General features: G+C 41.9%; 1 protein-coding gene across 8 annotated transcripts in view; it reads right to left on the bottom strand.

The window, feature by feature from the left end:
- The window catches only part of TAF1 (TATA-box binding protein associated factor 1), a 114,223-nt gene that overhangs the window by 31,823 nt on the left and 64,846 nt on the right, over nt 1-17,554 (bottom strand). For 5 of the 8 annotated variants that reach the window (XM_066357605.1, XM_066357602.1, XM_066357604.1 and 2 more), the window contains 2 exons: nt 17,291-17,468; nt 13,779-14,960 (listed from right to left, as the gene is read on the bottom strand). In XM_066357605.1, the coding sequence (XP_066213702.1) occupies nt 14,741-14,960; nt 17,291-17,468 (398 nt within the window). In that variant the 3' untranslated portion in view covers nt 13,779-14,740. Of the gene's footprint in view, nt 1-610; nt 847-6,800; nt 6,922-13,778; nt 14,961-17,290; nt 17,469-17,554 lie in introns of those variants that run through there. The other 3 variants (XM_066357607.1, XM_066357608.1, XM_066357606.1) reach the window with 3 other exon arrangements.

The raw sequence follows: 17,554 nt of genomic DNA on the forward strand, positions 1-17,554 counted from the left end.
TACATAAAACATGGTATCTGTCATATTACATGGTCAATAAATGGTAGCTATTTAAATTATTATGAAAGCAGGATAACAGAAATGAATGGCATTCTTACTGAAACCCTAAAACTTAGAAGAAATAAGCAGAAATAATGTCCTGAAGATAAACTTTGAGCCATTTTAGAAAAGCAGTAGAGGCTTCAAGTATTGGGTTGGGGAATAAGTTCGTAGCGTTTTTAACGAAGACTTTTATTTAAACAAAAAACAATGATTATATCAATAAAGTTAATCTATTATATATTCGCCGTTGCTGTTTACAACCTCTTCCTACCTCTCGACCAATTTGTTGATGCCATTCTGCCAAAAATCGCCTGGTCTGGTGTCAAAGAAGTTTTTGAGCCAGTTTTTAAGGGCCTGGTTATCGAAGGTAACGCCCTTCATATCGTTTGACAGGGAGCGGAAAAGATGGTAATCGGTCGGTGCAAGGTCCGGAGAATACGGCAGATGCTGAAGGACCTCCCATTCGAGCTCTTGGAGTGCGGCTTTGACGACTTGTGCAACATGGGGCCTGGCGTTGTCGTAAAGGAGTATGGTTTGTCCATGTCGATCAGGTCTTTTCAGTTGAACAGCCTCATTCACGCGGTGTAGCTGGGCAATGTAGAGCTCCTTGTTGACCATGGCATTCTTTTCGAGCATTTCCCAGTTCTTCATCAAATTCAGAAGGCCTTCCGCTGCGGCACGTGTCATCGACGTCAAAGTCGCCATTTTTGAACTTTGCAAACCATTTCCGTGCTGTAGACTCGCCTATGACACCTTCTCCGTACACGTCGCAAATGTCTTGGGCTGCTTCGGCAGCTTTTTGACCTCAATGAAAAGCAAAGAAGAGCAAGTGTCGAAAATGTTGATTTTTGCCTCCTGGGTATTCCATTTCTAAGCCTCAAAACTAATAAATAATTAAATAACTCAAAAATACAATTAACAGTTTTGTAGAGCAGAAAGAGTCTTATCGAATGAATACTTACCCTTTGCCAAACAGCAAACAAATCGTTGTAAAATAAAAGAAAATATAAAAACGCTACGAACTTATTCCCCAACCCAATATATAATAAAGGTAGAGGAGTTATTTATATTTAATGCTTTTATCCATAAAAAATATACACTGAAGAATTTACTGGCAAAATATGATGTCTAGAATTCGTTTTAAAATACTACAGCTCTCCCTGAAAGGGATAGGAAAGATGAAAAAAGACTGGCAAAATGTTGATAATTTTCATTATACTTTTCTACTTTTAAGCATGTTTGAGATTTTCCATAGTAAAAAGTAAAAATCTGGCCTGACCTGTGGTGGCGCAGTGGATAAAGCGTCGACCTGGAAATGCTGAGGTCGCCGGTTCAAAACCCTGGGCCTGCCTGGTCAAGGCACATGAGAGTTGATGCTTCCAGCTCCTCCCCCACTTCTCTCTCTCTGTCTCTCCTCTTTCTCTTTCTCTTTCTCTCTCTCTCTCTCTCTCTCTTTCCCTCCTCTAAAATGAATGAATAAATAAATAAATAAATAAATAAATAAATAAATAAAGTAAAAATCCAACTTCCTGTCCTGGTTCTGATTTTCTCCTTGACTAAGTAACATTCTGATTACAGTGACTTCTCATGTAGATTTGTCCTGTTTGTTTAGGTGAGAGGAGGGGAGATAGTGAGGCAGACTCCTGCATGTGCCCTGACCAGGATCCACCCAGCAACCCCATCTGGAGCTGATGCTCCAGTATCAGCTATTTTTAGCACCTGAGGCTGACATGCTTGGACCAATCAAGCTATCCTCAGCACCCAGGGAAATGTTTGAACCAATAGAGGCACTGGCTGTGGGAGAGGAAGGCAGAGATAAGGGGAGAGGGAGGAGGGAAGAAGCAGATGGTTGCTTCCTGTGTGCCCTAAACGGAAATTGAACCTGGAATGTCCATAGGCTGGGTGGACACTCTATCCACTGAGCCACTGGCCAGGGCCTAGATTTGTCAATTAGTGGAGAATGCACTAACGAGCAAATACGAGTACTTGCCTATTTGTTAAATTTCTCATTGCTGAATAATAATAAATCAGTAAATGTTCATTTCAGTTTGACTTAAGGTTTGGACACAGCTGATTGCTGAGACTGAAACCTTGTCTTCCCAGAGTGGACGTACTTGCTTCCAATAGTTTTGCATTCACTGGTTTAGCAGCATGCCTTGCTTTTCTACTTGAACTGCAACACTAGTGGACTGTGATTTCCTAACTGATGAGCTGTGGAATCAGAACAGGGGAAGATCCATCTCCCCTTTCCTACCCATTTATTTGTAATAATAAAACAATAGTCAACATATACTGAGTGCTTACTAAGCACTTCACAATATTATTTCATTTAATTTTTATGATGATCCTACTATCCTATATTTACAGATGAGAACACTAAGACCCAGGGGACTTGCCTAAAGAGCCAGATGCAGCATAGGAGTTTGAATTTTTTTTTTAAGTGAGATAGAAAAACAGACTCCCACATGCACTCTGACCAGGATTCACCCAGCAACCCCTGTCTGGGGACAATGTTCGAGTACCAAGCTATTTTTAGCACCTGAGGCTAACACATTCAGACCAACCAAGCTATATCCTCAGCATCTGGGGCTATGCTTGAACCAATTGAGCCACTGGTTGAGGGAGAGTAATAGAAAGAGAAGGGGAAGGAGATGGAGGGGAAGAGAAGCACATGGTCGCTTCTCATGTTTGCCCTTACTGGGGATTGAACCTGGGACATCCACATACCAGGCTGATGTTCTGTCCACTGAGCAAACCGGCCAGGGCAGCATTGGATTTTAAAGCCCTATTTCTTAGGTACTATGACACCTTAATTTGGACATGTCAGAAGTCTAATTAGACAATGTCAGAAGTCTAATTATTTTGTAAATTGTGTACATGAGTATCTCTGAACTGTCTCTAGGCTCCAAAGCAGCATATCACGGACTTGGCAAGTAAACACATCCCTCGCAAAATGCACCAAGATAGCATATACTGGAGAATGGAAGAGTTCATGGAAATTCAGTTGTTATTTTGTAATGAGTACTGGGGGAGGGGACAAAGCAGCACACCCTCTTTGACCTATATGTTTAGAGATTGTCTTTTAAGTCTTGGGCTCTATTTATGGTAAGATTTGATACCTAGAGAAGCTCCAGGCAGTCCTCTTCACCCAGCTCTAATATCAAAAGCAGTTTAAGCTTAAAAATTTTAGTAATTATAAGTTTGTATGGAAAAACACAGTTTTTATATGTTATGAGGAGCCCTTAAAATTAGAAGTCAATTGACTAAACTGTGATATAAAATGTGTACTAATGGAATGGATGTATTAATATGTAATAACTTCTAAATAAAGATTTAAAAAGTCATCTTGTGCCCTGGCCAGACAGCTCAGTTGGATAAAGCAACATCCCGATATGCCAAGGATGCAGGTTCAATCCCTGGTCTGGGCACATACAAGAATGCACCAATGGCCTGACCGGTGGTGGCTCAGTGGATGGAGTGTCAATGCTGAGGTCCCAGGTTTGAAACCGAGGCCGCCAGCTTGAGCCCAAAGGTCACTGGCTTGAGCAAGGGGTCACTGGCTCAGCTTGAGCCCCCCAGTCAAGGCACATATGAGAAGCAATCAATGAACAACTGAAGTGCCACAGCTCTGAGTTGATGCTTCTCATCTCTCCAACTATCCATCTCTCTGACTCTCTGTCTCTCTCTCTCTTGCAAAAAAAAAAAAAGAATCAAGCAATGAATGCTTAAGTAAAACAAATTGATCTCTCTCTTTCTCTTTCTCTCTAAAATAAAAATATATATATATTTTTAAAAGTCATGATGTGGCCCTGGCCAGTTTGCTCAGTGGTAGTGTCAGCCTGGTGTGTGGATATCCCTAGTTCAATTCCCAATTAGGGCAACAGGAGAAGCAACCATCTGCTTCTCCACCCCTTCCCCCTTCTCTGTCTCTCTCTTCTCCTCCCGCAGCCATGGCTCAAATGGTTCAAATGGCTTGAGCACATCGGCCCCAGGCACAGAGGATGGCTCCGTGGAGCCTCTGCCTCAGGTGCTAAAAATAGCTCCATTACGAGCACAGGCAGATGGGCAGAGCATTGGTCCCTGATGGGGGTTGCCAGGTGGATCCCGATCAGGGCATATGCAGGAGTCTGTCTTTCTATCTCTCCTCCTCTCACTTGGAAAAAGAAGAAAATAAAAGTCATCACGCTAGGATGGAGTTAAAGAGAACAACTTCTGGTTTTACTGTGAGAATTTTCTTCATCTTACCTTTTAAAGAATTTATATTGCATTTTCTGATAAACAAATTCTGTCCAGTCTGATATTTGTTGCTCAAAGTTAGGAGAAGCCATACTTATCTGGAGATCTGAGTTAAATGCGTATCTTATACTGTAATTTAATTTTAAAGTAAAAAAAATGAAATCATACAAAAAATAAAATGAGAAGCAAACCTTTCAAAACCCAAAATTTGCATTCTAAATTTAAATTTTGGAAACATGTCTAGAAATTTGGAAGAAAAGCTAACATATTTAAATTACAAAAGTTAATGCTAAACAAATTCTTAGACCTTTTTCATATCTGCAATACAGTTCCTATTATAGCATTTGAAGCTGTAATCATGCACGGAGCTGTCCAGGGCCTTCAAGTAATTGTGTTACTTTTATTTGTGTCCTAAAGATTTTTTTTTAAATAAAGGAGCATCAAATAAATGGAAAAGTTCTGTTTTCTGGTCCCACCAGCACGGGAGGTGAAGTCAACACGTGGTTATGAAACTTTTCCCCTCTGTTTACACACGTTCACTTGGATCAGTGGGGGGGGGGGGGGGAGGGAGGGAGAGAGAGAGAGAGAGAGAGAGAGAGAGAGAGAGAGAGAGAGAGAGAGAGACGGGGTGCTGGCTTTCAGCCAAGGGGTGGGCGGGGCAGCAAATCTGACTGCAGGGAAGATTAATGGGCACAATGGGAGTTCCAAAAGTCTTGAAGGTAATTCTGATTTAGGAATACAAGAAGACTAACCGCTGTTAAGGAATTTAACATTCAGATTTTACTTTCAGGAGTTAGAGTAACTTAAGTTGGTGTAAACTGTGAACTCCGGTTTATTCGGAATAGCTGACATTTACTGCCTGTGTATGATGCAGCAGGCACTGTGCTGAGCGGCTAAGATGCTAAACCTTTAACTCTCAGCTACAACCTTGTCAAGTAGTTGAAGAAGCCTAACCTTAGTTAACTGCTCAAGGTCATGTAACTAGTAAGTTGTGGATGCCACAGTATAACAGGCCTGTATTTGAAACCACCACACTACACTTTTCTAAGACACTTGGACCTGAAATGTGGGTTTTTGTTTATTTTTTTCCCCTTCACAAAGAGATTCTACCGGAATCTGAGTTACAGCTGGCATTTAGAAGGTTGGGGGGAAGTGGAACAACTTGTAAATTTATCTCAAGAGAGTGAAAATGTGCTGTCCCAACTTTTCTGTTGTAAATTGACAATCTCACTTGAAACTTATGATTTTTTCTTTCTTAAGATTTAGGAGTACTGCCTGTCCTGTAGTGGCACAGTAGATAGAGGGTCGACCTAGAATGCTGAGGTCGCCGGTTCGAAATCCTGGGTTTCCCGGGTCAAAGCACATAGGAGAAACAATCAATGAACAACTAAAGTGAAGTAACTATGAGTTAATGCTTGTCATTTCTCTCCTCCTTCTTTCTCTCTCCCTTCCTTTCTCTCTCTCTCTCTCTCAAAATCAATAAATAAAATATTTTAAAAAATATTTAGGAGTATTTAAATTATGCTCTATTGTCCAAGACTTAGACACCTTTGGAGATCAAGTTACTTGAAACCTCAGACTACACCTCTTTTTTTTATATTCGTTTTTTAACCAGGAGTCCAAGAAACACTCAATATTATCTACACAAAACCTTGTATTTATATTTTTCTTCTGGAGGGAGATTCCACAGCTTTTACCATATTTTCAAAATTGTCATACATCCCAAACTGGATAAGATTCATTATTTTAACCACTGTTTGCTAGAGTGAAAGCTGTTTGGTAGAGCAGAACAAAGGCAAAAGGCTGAAAATTCCTTATTGATAAGGAATCAATTGGTTTGGAATTGGAATATTGACACCTATGAATTTTTGCAGTAATGGAGAAACTGCATCAAGTTGTCTATTTCAGGGGTTGGGGAAGAAGGCGGCAGGCCTCCCTATCACTTGGGAGGCTTTAAAAAGATCCTCCTCCCAGGCTCTGATGAGTTCCTCATCACATCTACAAGGTACACCATTGGGAATCTAGAACCTCTATTTGGTGGGAAGACACAAAGCAACAAATGAAAGGACTGGTTTAAACTCTTGCCTTCATGATCACAACATGCACACTGTGCTGACACTTTAAAGATAAAGCAGGATGTCAAAATTTAGAATAAAGAAATTTAGGAAGTGAGTTGTCTAAAATAAACAGCCTCTAATACACTTACTGAGATACTTTCTTCTGCTATATTTACACAGTTGATAAAAGTGAAGCAAAATATATCTAGCGCCCTAGCAATCTTCATTTCTCATTTATAAATTCGTTTTCCTTCCTATTTAACCATCCTTCTAGTTCTGAGCACTTATTTGCCTTCAGTTTTTAGATGTGATATACCTTCCACCTACTAAAATGTAATTTAATTTTGCTTATTCTATTATTAGACCACTGCTTATATATAGTATTATAAATAACTGAGTCAAATTTTTGGTTGATAAAAAATTTTACTTGGACTATTTTAAGTGAGAGAGAAACATGAGATATTAGCATACATTTTTATTTTATTGTAAATCAGGATGAAGGACATTAAAAAAAGTCGAAAACTTGTAATATGGAGTTGTTTGAAAAAACCGGATTCGAAGTTCCCAAAGTTTGGAGAATTCAAACCTACATAGGCAAAATTTAAAAGAAATGATTTTGAAAGTCTTACACCTATTTAAACCAATTTGCAGAACTTATAATTTGTATATAATTTAAATTGTCACAGTTTATGCATATTTATAAATAGGTGAGATATATAATATTAAAAGTAATACTTTGAAAATCCTTGAATCATTATTATGAACCAAAAAGCCAAGGATAAATTTGCAGTATTACATACCTGATAATTAAAATATTGTAATTCTATATTTCTTCTAAAGGACTTACATTTACCAAAGGATTATTAATACTGTTGCTATTATTACTTTAATGGCTATCTGCATCAGAATTACAGATGTGCATATTAAAAACACACATTCCAAGCCCAAGAATTTAAATTTGCTTTTTGTAATTAAGTGAGAGGCAGGGAGGCAGAGACAGACTCTCGCATGCACCCTGACCAGGATCCACCCAGCGAATTAAAATTTTTAATAGGCAAACTAGTGCTTCCATTTTGATATAATTTGTTTGAAGAACAGCTGAAGATAACATTAATTTGGAAACATTGCTTGATTAGTTTCCCAGACTTCTCAGATAAGAATCACTTGGATCATCTGTAAAACAGACCATCATTCTTCTTTCTTTCTTTTTTTTTTTTTTCCATCAGTCTTCTTGCCTAGATGTTCTGACTCAAGAGGCCTGAACTGAACTAGGAAGCAGTATTTTTAACAAGCACACCAGTTGTCTTCCAAGTTGGACAAAAAACAAGTTAGGGTATTATATTTAGGCAAATATTGTACTGTAATGCCTAAGACCCTGCAAAAGAAGCTTTGACTAGCAGCAGAAAAGAAGTGGCTATTTTTACACTGATATGGAAAAAGCTAACATTTTGGAAACACAAACCTGAGGTTACCTTCTCAAGCGCCTCCGCACTCCCTATGAAAAGTTTCCCACTGCTTTTAGGATAAAAACTCCTCATTAGAGTCTACAGCACCCAAAAACATGGTTTGCCCCCTTCCTGCTGCTTACATATGTCCAATACCCATCTTTCTGGTCATAATTTAAAGGTGGTCCTGTAGTCCGAGGCTGATCCCTCCATCCTTTGTGCCCCTGAACCAGTTCTCTCATCTGGAAAATGGGATTAATAATACCTCAGGAGGTTTGGAATTAAAGAAGGTCAGGTAGAAAGAGCTCTCCACAGAGGCTGGCACAGTGAATGCTAGCTCTTACTTAATCAAATCACACTGTTTCTACTTCCTCACATTCAATTCTTCCACCCACTTGCCATCTGGTTTCTGCACCCACCATTCCACAGCAACTGCTTTCATTAGGCTCAGTAACTGCCAAGTCCAAGTGACAAATGTCAGTTCTTAACTGACTGACCTTTCTGCAGGTGCTGGCCCTCACTGACCACATCGCCTGTGGAATTCTCCTCTGGCGTCCCTAACCACAGTGTATCCTGGCTTCCTCATACTTCTCTGACCAGTCTTTTCAAGTATCTTTTTGTGGTTATTTCATTGCTTATCTTTTAAAATTTCTAAAAATCGTTTTAACTGTATCAAAGTAATACACTTATATTTCTGTGCCAGTGACAGCCATTCCACAAGGGCTTCCTGGCCTAATGCATTAGCACCCTCACCCTGAGCCCTCTCACAACACTGTTTTTGCTTCGCAGTACTTGTCACTTTTTTTTTAAGATTATTTATTTATTTATTTACTTTTTTAGATTTTATTTATTCATTTTTATTAGAGAGGGGGGAGAGGGGGGGAGAGAGAGAGAGAGAGAGAAGGGGGAGGAGCAGGAAGCATCAACTCCCATATGTGCCTTGACCAGGCAAGCCTAGGGTTTTGAACCAGCGACCTCAGCATTCCAGGTCGACGCTTTATCCACTGCGCCACCACAGGTCAGGCCAAGTCACTCTTATTTACTTGTTTACTGTCCAGCTACTTCACTAAAATTCTAAGCTCTTTGAGGGAAGGGGTTGTTTTATTCACTGCTGTATACAGAGCACATAGAACAGTGCCTGGTACCCACTAGGTTCAATCAGTATTTATTAATTGACCGAAATATCCCCCACATCGAATTTGTCACTTGTAGAGTCTACCTCCTCAAGTCTCTCAAATCTCTGCCCACTGTTCTTCCCTCACAACCGACTCACATCTTGCCTAAATGACTGCCACACTATCTCCAGTCCTATGCTCTCACAATCTATATTCTAAACTGCTGCTAAGATCACCCAAGTCCTTCAACAGATCCGTCTAATCTTTGGGATTCTGGACCCTGGCTGATTCTGCTTTCAGTTCTCACCAGCCCCCACCGTGTGCACTGTGCTCAAGCCATTGCTAACTATTCACATGCTCTTTTCTCTGCCTCCAATGATGCCCATTCTCTACCCCCAACTGCCTTCTTTGCCTGGCTAACTCATACTAGTCACCTCTGAGGTCTGTCTCCTGTGGCTCCGGACGTGGAAGTACACCCCGTCCCTCTGCACCTTAATAGGACACTGCATTTATCACTTCACTTAATGCCCTCAGGTGTGTGACTCATCCATCCCCAACACTACTCACAGCACCCAGCACAGTGCTTGGTATAGAATAGTCATGAAATGGTTATTGGAAGGAAATTCACCAATCTGTCTCTTTTATCCAGGTCTTCACCCCAAACTGCTTTATCTTTTCTGCTTCTACTCCCTGATAGCTGTGTTGCTAAGTGCCTTTGAAGAAAAATCACACAATAAAGTACATTGGTACCATTTGAAATTAATGGTCTCTAACCTCATTGGTATACTCAACACCCAGCAATCCTTTTATGAATCCTTAGTCAGCTCCAACTTCCATTTCCCTCAGTGACCATTAAAAAAAGGAAAACACCTAGCCTGTGGTGGCACAATGGATAAAGCATTGACCTGGAACGCTGAGGTCACCAGTTTGAAACCCTGGGCTTGCCTGGTCAAGGCACATATGGGAGTTGATGCTTCCTGCTCCTCCCCCCTTCTCTCTCTCTCCCCTCTGTAATATGAAAAAATAAAATCTTTAAAACAAACAGTTCAGTCCAAAAAAAGAAAACAGGTCAACAGAAGGGTTTTCAGTGAAAAGAACAAGCCTTTCCCCTACTCTATACCTCACAGGTGTTAAACAGTGTGAAGTACATTTTGCTGAATCTTTTCTGTAAATATGCAAACATCAAGTTATATCTTCTTTGTCTCCCAAACAAATGAAATTAAACACTGTATACCATTCTACCACTTTTTTTCCCAAGAGTATCTCTGAGGGTATAACACTAAGTGAAACAAGTCAGAAAGAGAAATACTGTAGGATTTTGCTAATATGAGGACTCTACAAAAATAAACAAACAAAAACAAATTCATAGATACAGAGAACAGATTAGCTGTGGGTACCAGAGGACAAGAGGGTTGGGGGGAGGGTAGGCAAAAGGGGTCAAGGGGATCAATTGCATGGAGATGGATAGTAACTACTTTGGGGGGTAAGCCTGCTGTAAAGTATATGGGTGTTGAATTATAATGTACATCCGAAACTATATATTAAAAATAATGTATTTCCATATTAGCACAGAGAGATATTCCTCATTGTTTTTTAACAGATGTGCATTTTTACTGAATGGATGTACCATAATTAAACACCTCTGCTACTGGTGGACATTTAGCTTGTTTCCAGTTTTTACTTGTCCCCCTAAGGAGGTCAACACTTACTCAAGCTCCCATCCCATTTTCACGTTTCTCACAAGGATAATCTCACCTATTTCACACAGGAACCTACCTGTAGCTATGGAGTATGACTTCTTATCTCCCTTATCTACACTGATCTCACTGATTCTGTAACTATCTCCATCCTTTTATCTCAGAGTCAAGATCTCCTACAGGAGGGAATGCTACCTGTGGTAACTGGCATTCCCTCTTTTCAGAGGTCTTTCCCACAACTGTCCTCTTGCTCGTTTCTAACCTCTTCTTCTCTATTACTGTCTACCTCAAGCCTACGTAAGCAGGCCTATTTGCTCTCCCTTTCATTCCTCACACTCTCACTTCTTGGCAGCATAGTCCATGGTCACTATCATTACTAAGTCTTCTTCCATCTGTTCCGCACCCTGCTTGCTGCTGGCTGACTCCTATCTCACGCATCTAAAACCATTTTTGCTAGCAAAGGTCACCAGGGACTTCCCAGGTGCCCAAACCCAAGACTGTCTGTCTCTCAGGATGCATTCTACTTCCCCTCTCTGTGGTATATACATTGTCATTTTTTTCCCCCTGCAAACTCCTTCCTTGGCTTGAAAAATACCATTCTTCAGGTTTTCCTTCAGTTTCTCACCACCCCTCAACACTGGTCTTCACCAGGATTCTGTCCTCCTTGATTTGACTGCACATGCAGCCCGGGTGATCTCACCTACTCCCAAGGTTGCACAAACCCTTTGCTTTCTACCTGTCATACTTTAAACTTACATGCTTCCAACTGAACTGAGCTGTTTTTCCTACCTCCCATCCTCAACCTGTTCAGAGAATGGCATCACCGTTAATCCAGTCAGTTAACTCAGAAACTTAGGTTCTATTTTCTTTCCATTCTCCAATCAGTCACTACGATGCTCTTCTCCATCCCCTGCTGCCAATGCCCCAGCCAGGCTAAGTCCCCATTCTCTCCTCTCTGCCATCAGTTCCCCCGTCTCCAGTCCATCCCTTTTCCCACTGCTGCCGGAGTGCTCTCTCTCAAGTAAGCATTTGATCCTGGGCCTTGTAACCACTGCACCACATATGTTCTCAATATTCCACACATCCAAAACTACATGTCCTGTGAACAAACCAGGCATTTCATGCCCCTAAGCATTGTTCCCTCTGCCTAGAACGTCCCCTCCCTTTCCTTCCCCTCTCACTGTCTGGAAAACTCCTTCCTACTCTGCATGATCTATTTCAAGGGTCTCCTCTTGAAGCCTTCCCCTTCTTACTTCATAAGCAGAGCTGGCGACTCCTTCCTTTCACCACAGATCTTGTAAACATGTATTGCAATGATCACTTATTCTGCTATTTATATTATCTACTTCTCATTCTGGACCTAAGTTCTCTGCAATCAGAAAACAGTATCTTACTTCAGCATCAGCATCTGACACACTGGCACACTGCTTGCTAAAAATATACTGCTCACAGGCCCTGGCCGGTTGGCTCAGCGGTAGAGCGTCGGCCCGGCGTGCAGGAGTCACCGGTTCGATTCCCGGCCAGGGCACACAGGAGAGGCGCCCATTTGCTTCTCCACCCCTCCCCTCTCCTTCCTCTCTGTCTCTCTCTTCCCCTCCCGCAGCGAGGCTCCATTGGAGCAAAGATGGCCCCGGCGCTGGGGATGGCTCTGTGGCCTCTGCCTCAGGCGCTAGAATGGCTCTGGACGCAACAGAGCAAGGCCCCAGAGGGGCAAAGCATCGCCCCCTGGTGGGCATGCCGGGTGGATCCCGGTCGGGCGCATGCGGGAGTCTGTCTGACTGCCTCCCCGTTTCCAGCTTCGGAAAAATGAAAAAAATAAATAAATAAATAAAAATAAAAATATACTGCTCACAAAAATTAGGGGATAGCTGATTGCCTCATATTCATTTTAAAATATCCCAATTTTTGTGAGCAGTATAGGTGGCCTGAGCCTGACCAGTGGTGGCGCAGTGGATAGAGCATGGGCATGGGACGCTGCGGTCCCAGGTTCAAAACCCCAAGGTCGCTGGCTCGAGCACAGGCTCACCAGCTTGAGCGCAGGGTCACTGGCTTGAACATGGTATCATTGACATGATCCCATGGTCACTGGCTTGAGCCCAAGGTTGCTGGCTTGAGCAAGGGGACACTGGCTTGCTGGAGCACCCGGGTCAAGGCACATAATCAATGAACAACTAAGATGCCACAACTATGAGTTGATGTTTCTCATCAACTCTCTCCCTTTCCATCTCTCTCACTAAAAAACAACAAAAAAAAAACCAGGTGGCTTGATAAATGAATGAATGAATAAATGAATGAATGAATACCCTGTACCTAGCCACTCTCCCAAACCAAAATTCTAAAAGCCACCTTCCGTTCCTCGTCCTCTTCTACCCCCAAATGCCAACTGGTCATCAAGTTCTATTGATTCTAACCCGAAAGATCTGATTCATCCTACTCCTTCCATCTTAATGCCACAGCCCTAGTTTGGGCTCCATTACCTCTTCCTTGAACTAGATTTGCTCCCCTCCAAACCACTCTCCACACTATTGCTTGATAATTTAAAAACATTTTTATTACAAAAATAATACATACTTGCAAAAATTCAAATGATACAGAAATAAAAGCACATCGCACTTGTTACACATACAACCCCAGAGCCCCTCACCTCCAATCCCGTTCCCCAGAGGTTATCACTGTGAACAGTTTAGCATGTATCATTTTAGACCCTTTCCTTTGTACACACAAGCATATATAAATATACACACAATTTTGTCTTTTACAAAAATGGGATCACAATTGTCATGATTCAATTTCTTTCTTCAGTTCAATATTCAGAAAATTTCTAAAACACAGTCCTGATTAAACATCACTCCACTAGAGCTCGTTTCCTAATAATATAAAATTCACACTGATTAGCATCAAATTCAAAGCTCCTGACATGCTTCTTGCCCATCTTCCAGTCTCATCTCTAGCCAGTCCAGCATGAAAGGACTGGAAGCAAACAATCTTAAATCCTTTCTGGAACAAGGTAGGTACAAACAAACAAACAAACAAACAAACTAGGAACACACTCTGCCATTTCTAGATTCGGCCTTTTCACTTCACGTCACCTTCTGCCTGGACTTCCCCATCTGGTAAACTCCTACTTCTTCAATAGTCGGCTAAAAATTACCTCTAGGAAGACTTCCCTGACTTTTGCAGACATGATCACTCCTTTCGCTTCCCCTACACTTTATATCTGGCTCTTTAATTGTGCTTATCTCACAGAACTATAATGATTTATTAATATGTTTTGAATTTTACTCCCTCCCCCAACTTGAAGATGAGCTCTCTGGGTAAAAGGAATGTGTCTTATTTAGCTTTGCATCCCCAGGATCTGATAGAGTGCTTATGATGAAGCGGATGTTCAATGACAAATCTATTGAGAATTTTGTGATTCTAGAAACATGTACTGAGTTACCTACTATGCACAGAACCATATCCTAAGCATGAAAAGAAACAGAAGACACAGTCTTTGCCCTAAGGAACTTACCATTTTCCTACCACTTCCCCTAGGGGTGGGGGGGACAGAACACATTTACATGGCAACATATCTCTTCTGATGTGTAGGCTGTTTCCAAGATTTTTAATCATTTGCCTCAAACCCGTTTAGGAACAAGGCATTGCATAATCAAATAAAATAATGGGCAGTCTGTCCAATAGGTTTATCTATTCAGTGTGGCATAGACTCCGCCAGGAAGAACTCAGTTCCCTGTCCCACAGGGGGGCTGTTACCTGTCCCAGCCTGCTAGAAAACTGAGATAATACCATGCTTGGAAACTGTCTAATACACCAAGAGGACATAGTTATCAGTCCGTTCATAATTTCTCCTCCTTCCCCAGGAAACATGATACCAAGAGCAATAATTGAAGTTAAAAGCGGGCACTGGAGGAGGAGGAGGAGATTGCTCCATTTTCATCAATGGTAGGCAGGAGGGGGTTGCTTGATTTTAATTCAGAGGGTGACACTACCCCAAGAAAGACCAGGAGAGGAGATTCATTCATGATTAACTTATTGTAAAGGCTAAGGTATTAGTTTACTGATTTCAGGACCAGACACTGTACAAATATAAACAAAATCATCTAGGCTGGAAAACAGGGAAGGCTGACCAAGGAGGCCCAAAGGAAGCCTCATTCATCAGAGTCCAAGTCACTGTCCCCAGCAATGGAGTGGAAATCCTCACTGTCCTCCTCGTCCTCTGACAGGTGGACCTGGCTTAGTACGCTCGGCCCAGAGTGCTGCTCTTCCTCCTCATCTTCTTCCTCCTCTGATACCTCATACCCACCGATGCTGCTGAAGCTTGTGTCCTGGGTGTTCGACTTGGGATCAGGCTCCTCATAGCTCCCATAACTGAGAAGAGAAACATGTCATCTCTCAAGTCGGGCACCATCCTCTAGCTAACCAGTCCCGTCCTTGGTGCCACCAAGGGATCAGCCCATCTTACCTCCCCTGGACACTAAAGCGACTGGTTCTGGACTGTTCTACAGGTTCCCGAGAGAAAAATGATCCTGTTCAAAAACATCGACTTGCCAACTGCACAAGAACCTAAGTAAAAGAAACTTCCCTATACCTGAGCAACACACTGCCACCTTATGTGACCATAAATGCTCTACTAGCCTCATAGTTTCATCTACCACTTCCGGCTCCATTCCTCTACATATCCAGTTAGTCAACAGTCCTAAAGTTTCTACCTCTTCAGTGTATCTTATTTTTATCCCTTCCTTTCCATCCCTACTCCATACCCCTTGACTTAGTCCTTTGTCATCTGTGCCTGCATCACTGAAATCAGTATTCATGACCCCAGTCTTGCTCTCCTCCAATTAATTCTTCACACTTCTGCCAGAGTGTGCTTTATTTTTTGTTTGTTTGTTTATTCTTAATTTTACTTTTTAAAAATATCACACAAATAATGCACGTTCACTGGTTTTTAAAAATTAGAAGATACAACCAGAAAAAAAAAAAAGAAGAAAAATCACCAACTCCATTATCCAGAGATAATCTTGGTATATGACCTTCCAATTTTTTTTCTACGCACTTCACTTAGATGCTTAAACATTTTATTTACAAAAGTAGAATACTCTACATACTCTTTAGGAATCTGCTTTTTTCACTAATGATTATAATAAACATCTTTATAAACATACATCTATAGCATCATTTTAATAGCTGCACGGTCTTCCACTGTATGGCTGTCACAGGATTTATTTAACAGTCTCTAATACATTTAAGCTGTCACCAATTTTCCCACTTTTAGAAACAATGCTGTGATAAACATCCTTATACAAACATCCTGATGAAGGTGTTTTATTATTATTCCCATTGAATTTCCTAGACATGAAATTTGGGGGCCAAAGGGCACGCAAATTTTTGTTCTGATTCAACACAATTTCCTTGTCAAACCAGCTCCCCTCACGCACTCCTACTGAAGTCCCAGAAAAATCCTGTGATCACCCATCATGGAACTTTTCAGGTTACACTGAGACCAGTCATCTGTTGACCTGCTTTAGGTTTCCAATTAGACTGAACTCCTTGGAGGAAGGGACCATATTGTAGTGACTTTTGTACTTATGATAAAAGCATTTGCTGACTTAATAAATAAAGACTCTGCCTCAGGCATCCCCAAACTACGGCCCAGCCCGCGGGCCGCATGAGGCCCCCTGAGGCCATTTATCCGGCCCCCCCGCCGCACTTCCGGAAGGGGCACCTCTTTCATTGGTGGTCAGTGAGAGGAGCACTGTATGTGGCGGCCCTCCAACGGTCTGAGGGACAGTGAACTGGCCCCCTGTGTAAAAAGTTTGGAGACCCCTGCTCTACCTGCTTCCTGTCTACCCCTGGCTAGATGTATCATGTTCCTTAAATCTAACATGTCTAAACATTTTCCTCCTTTCCCATCCTGTCTAATGCCAGTTGTTCCCTTTTCCTATCTCAGTGACATTCCCATTCATTATATTCCTGATCTTCTTCAATCCAATCAATCGACCCTTTAAGTAGCTCTGGAATATGTCCCTTTCCCCAACCCAACAGATTTCAGTTGAGATCCTTATTGCTGTCCTAGTTACTTAATACACAAATTTGATGTTATTTCCTTTTCCTTACATGATTCCCATGAACCCAAATCCAAATGTCTTTAGCATGCCACTTAAGGTCTTCTGTAATATAAAACGTTGCTACTATTGGAGCCACAACTCCCAACAACTGCCCTTCATTCTGGAACATACTTTGTTATAGTTCTGTGACTTTGAATATACTATTATTCTATCTCCAAGGATCTCCTTACTTGCTGTCTGTTATCTACTTAGTAGACTCCTAGTTATCTTGTAAGGCCCAGTTCAAATGTCCCCTCTTGTGTGAACCCCCCCCCCCCGAGTGCTCCCAAGCAGGGAGACACTCCCTTCTCAGTTGTGACTCGGCACTTTGTACTTAACTTACACTATAGCTTAACACATTGTATTTGCGATCTGTAATACTTTTGTCTGTATCAGTCTCGTCCATGAGACTGTGAGCTCCTCAAGGGCAGGATGTGTCTTGCTCCTCTGTGTGTCCCCAAGGGCCTAACACAGTGCCTGGCCCTCACAGGCACTCAGGAAGTGTTGGATGGATGAAAGTAATCTGATGCTGGCCCTCTGCCATCCCAGCTGGGCACTGATGCCACTGCCCTGCAGCATGTTGCTGTCGATTACCTGATGTTGCTATCCTCCAAACCATGAGAAGCCTCCCCACTGTCTCCCTCATAGGACATCTGGCTTTCTTCGTTGTCCAGGCCCATCCTGCTGTTCTCCTGAAGCACACGTGGCTGTTTGGGTCTCATCCCCCCAGAGGCCACGTCAGAGTCGCTTCCGCTTTCACTCAGCTGGATCGCTGTGAAAGGACAGAGGCTGAGATAAGCTTGACAGAATAACCATCTTTGGCTCAGTCCTCCACAACCAGTTATACCACACTCCCTA

This window comes from Saccopteryx leptura, chromosome X (genome assembly GCF_036850995.1).
Source record: "Saccopteryx leptura isolate mSacLep1 chromosome X, mSacLep1_pri_phased_curated, whole genome shotgun sequence".
NCBI classification, from domain to species: domain Eukaryota; kingdom Metazoa; phylum Chordata; class Mammalia; order Chiroptera; family Emballonuridae; genus Saccopteryx; species Saccopteryx leptura.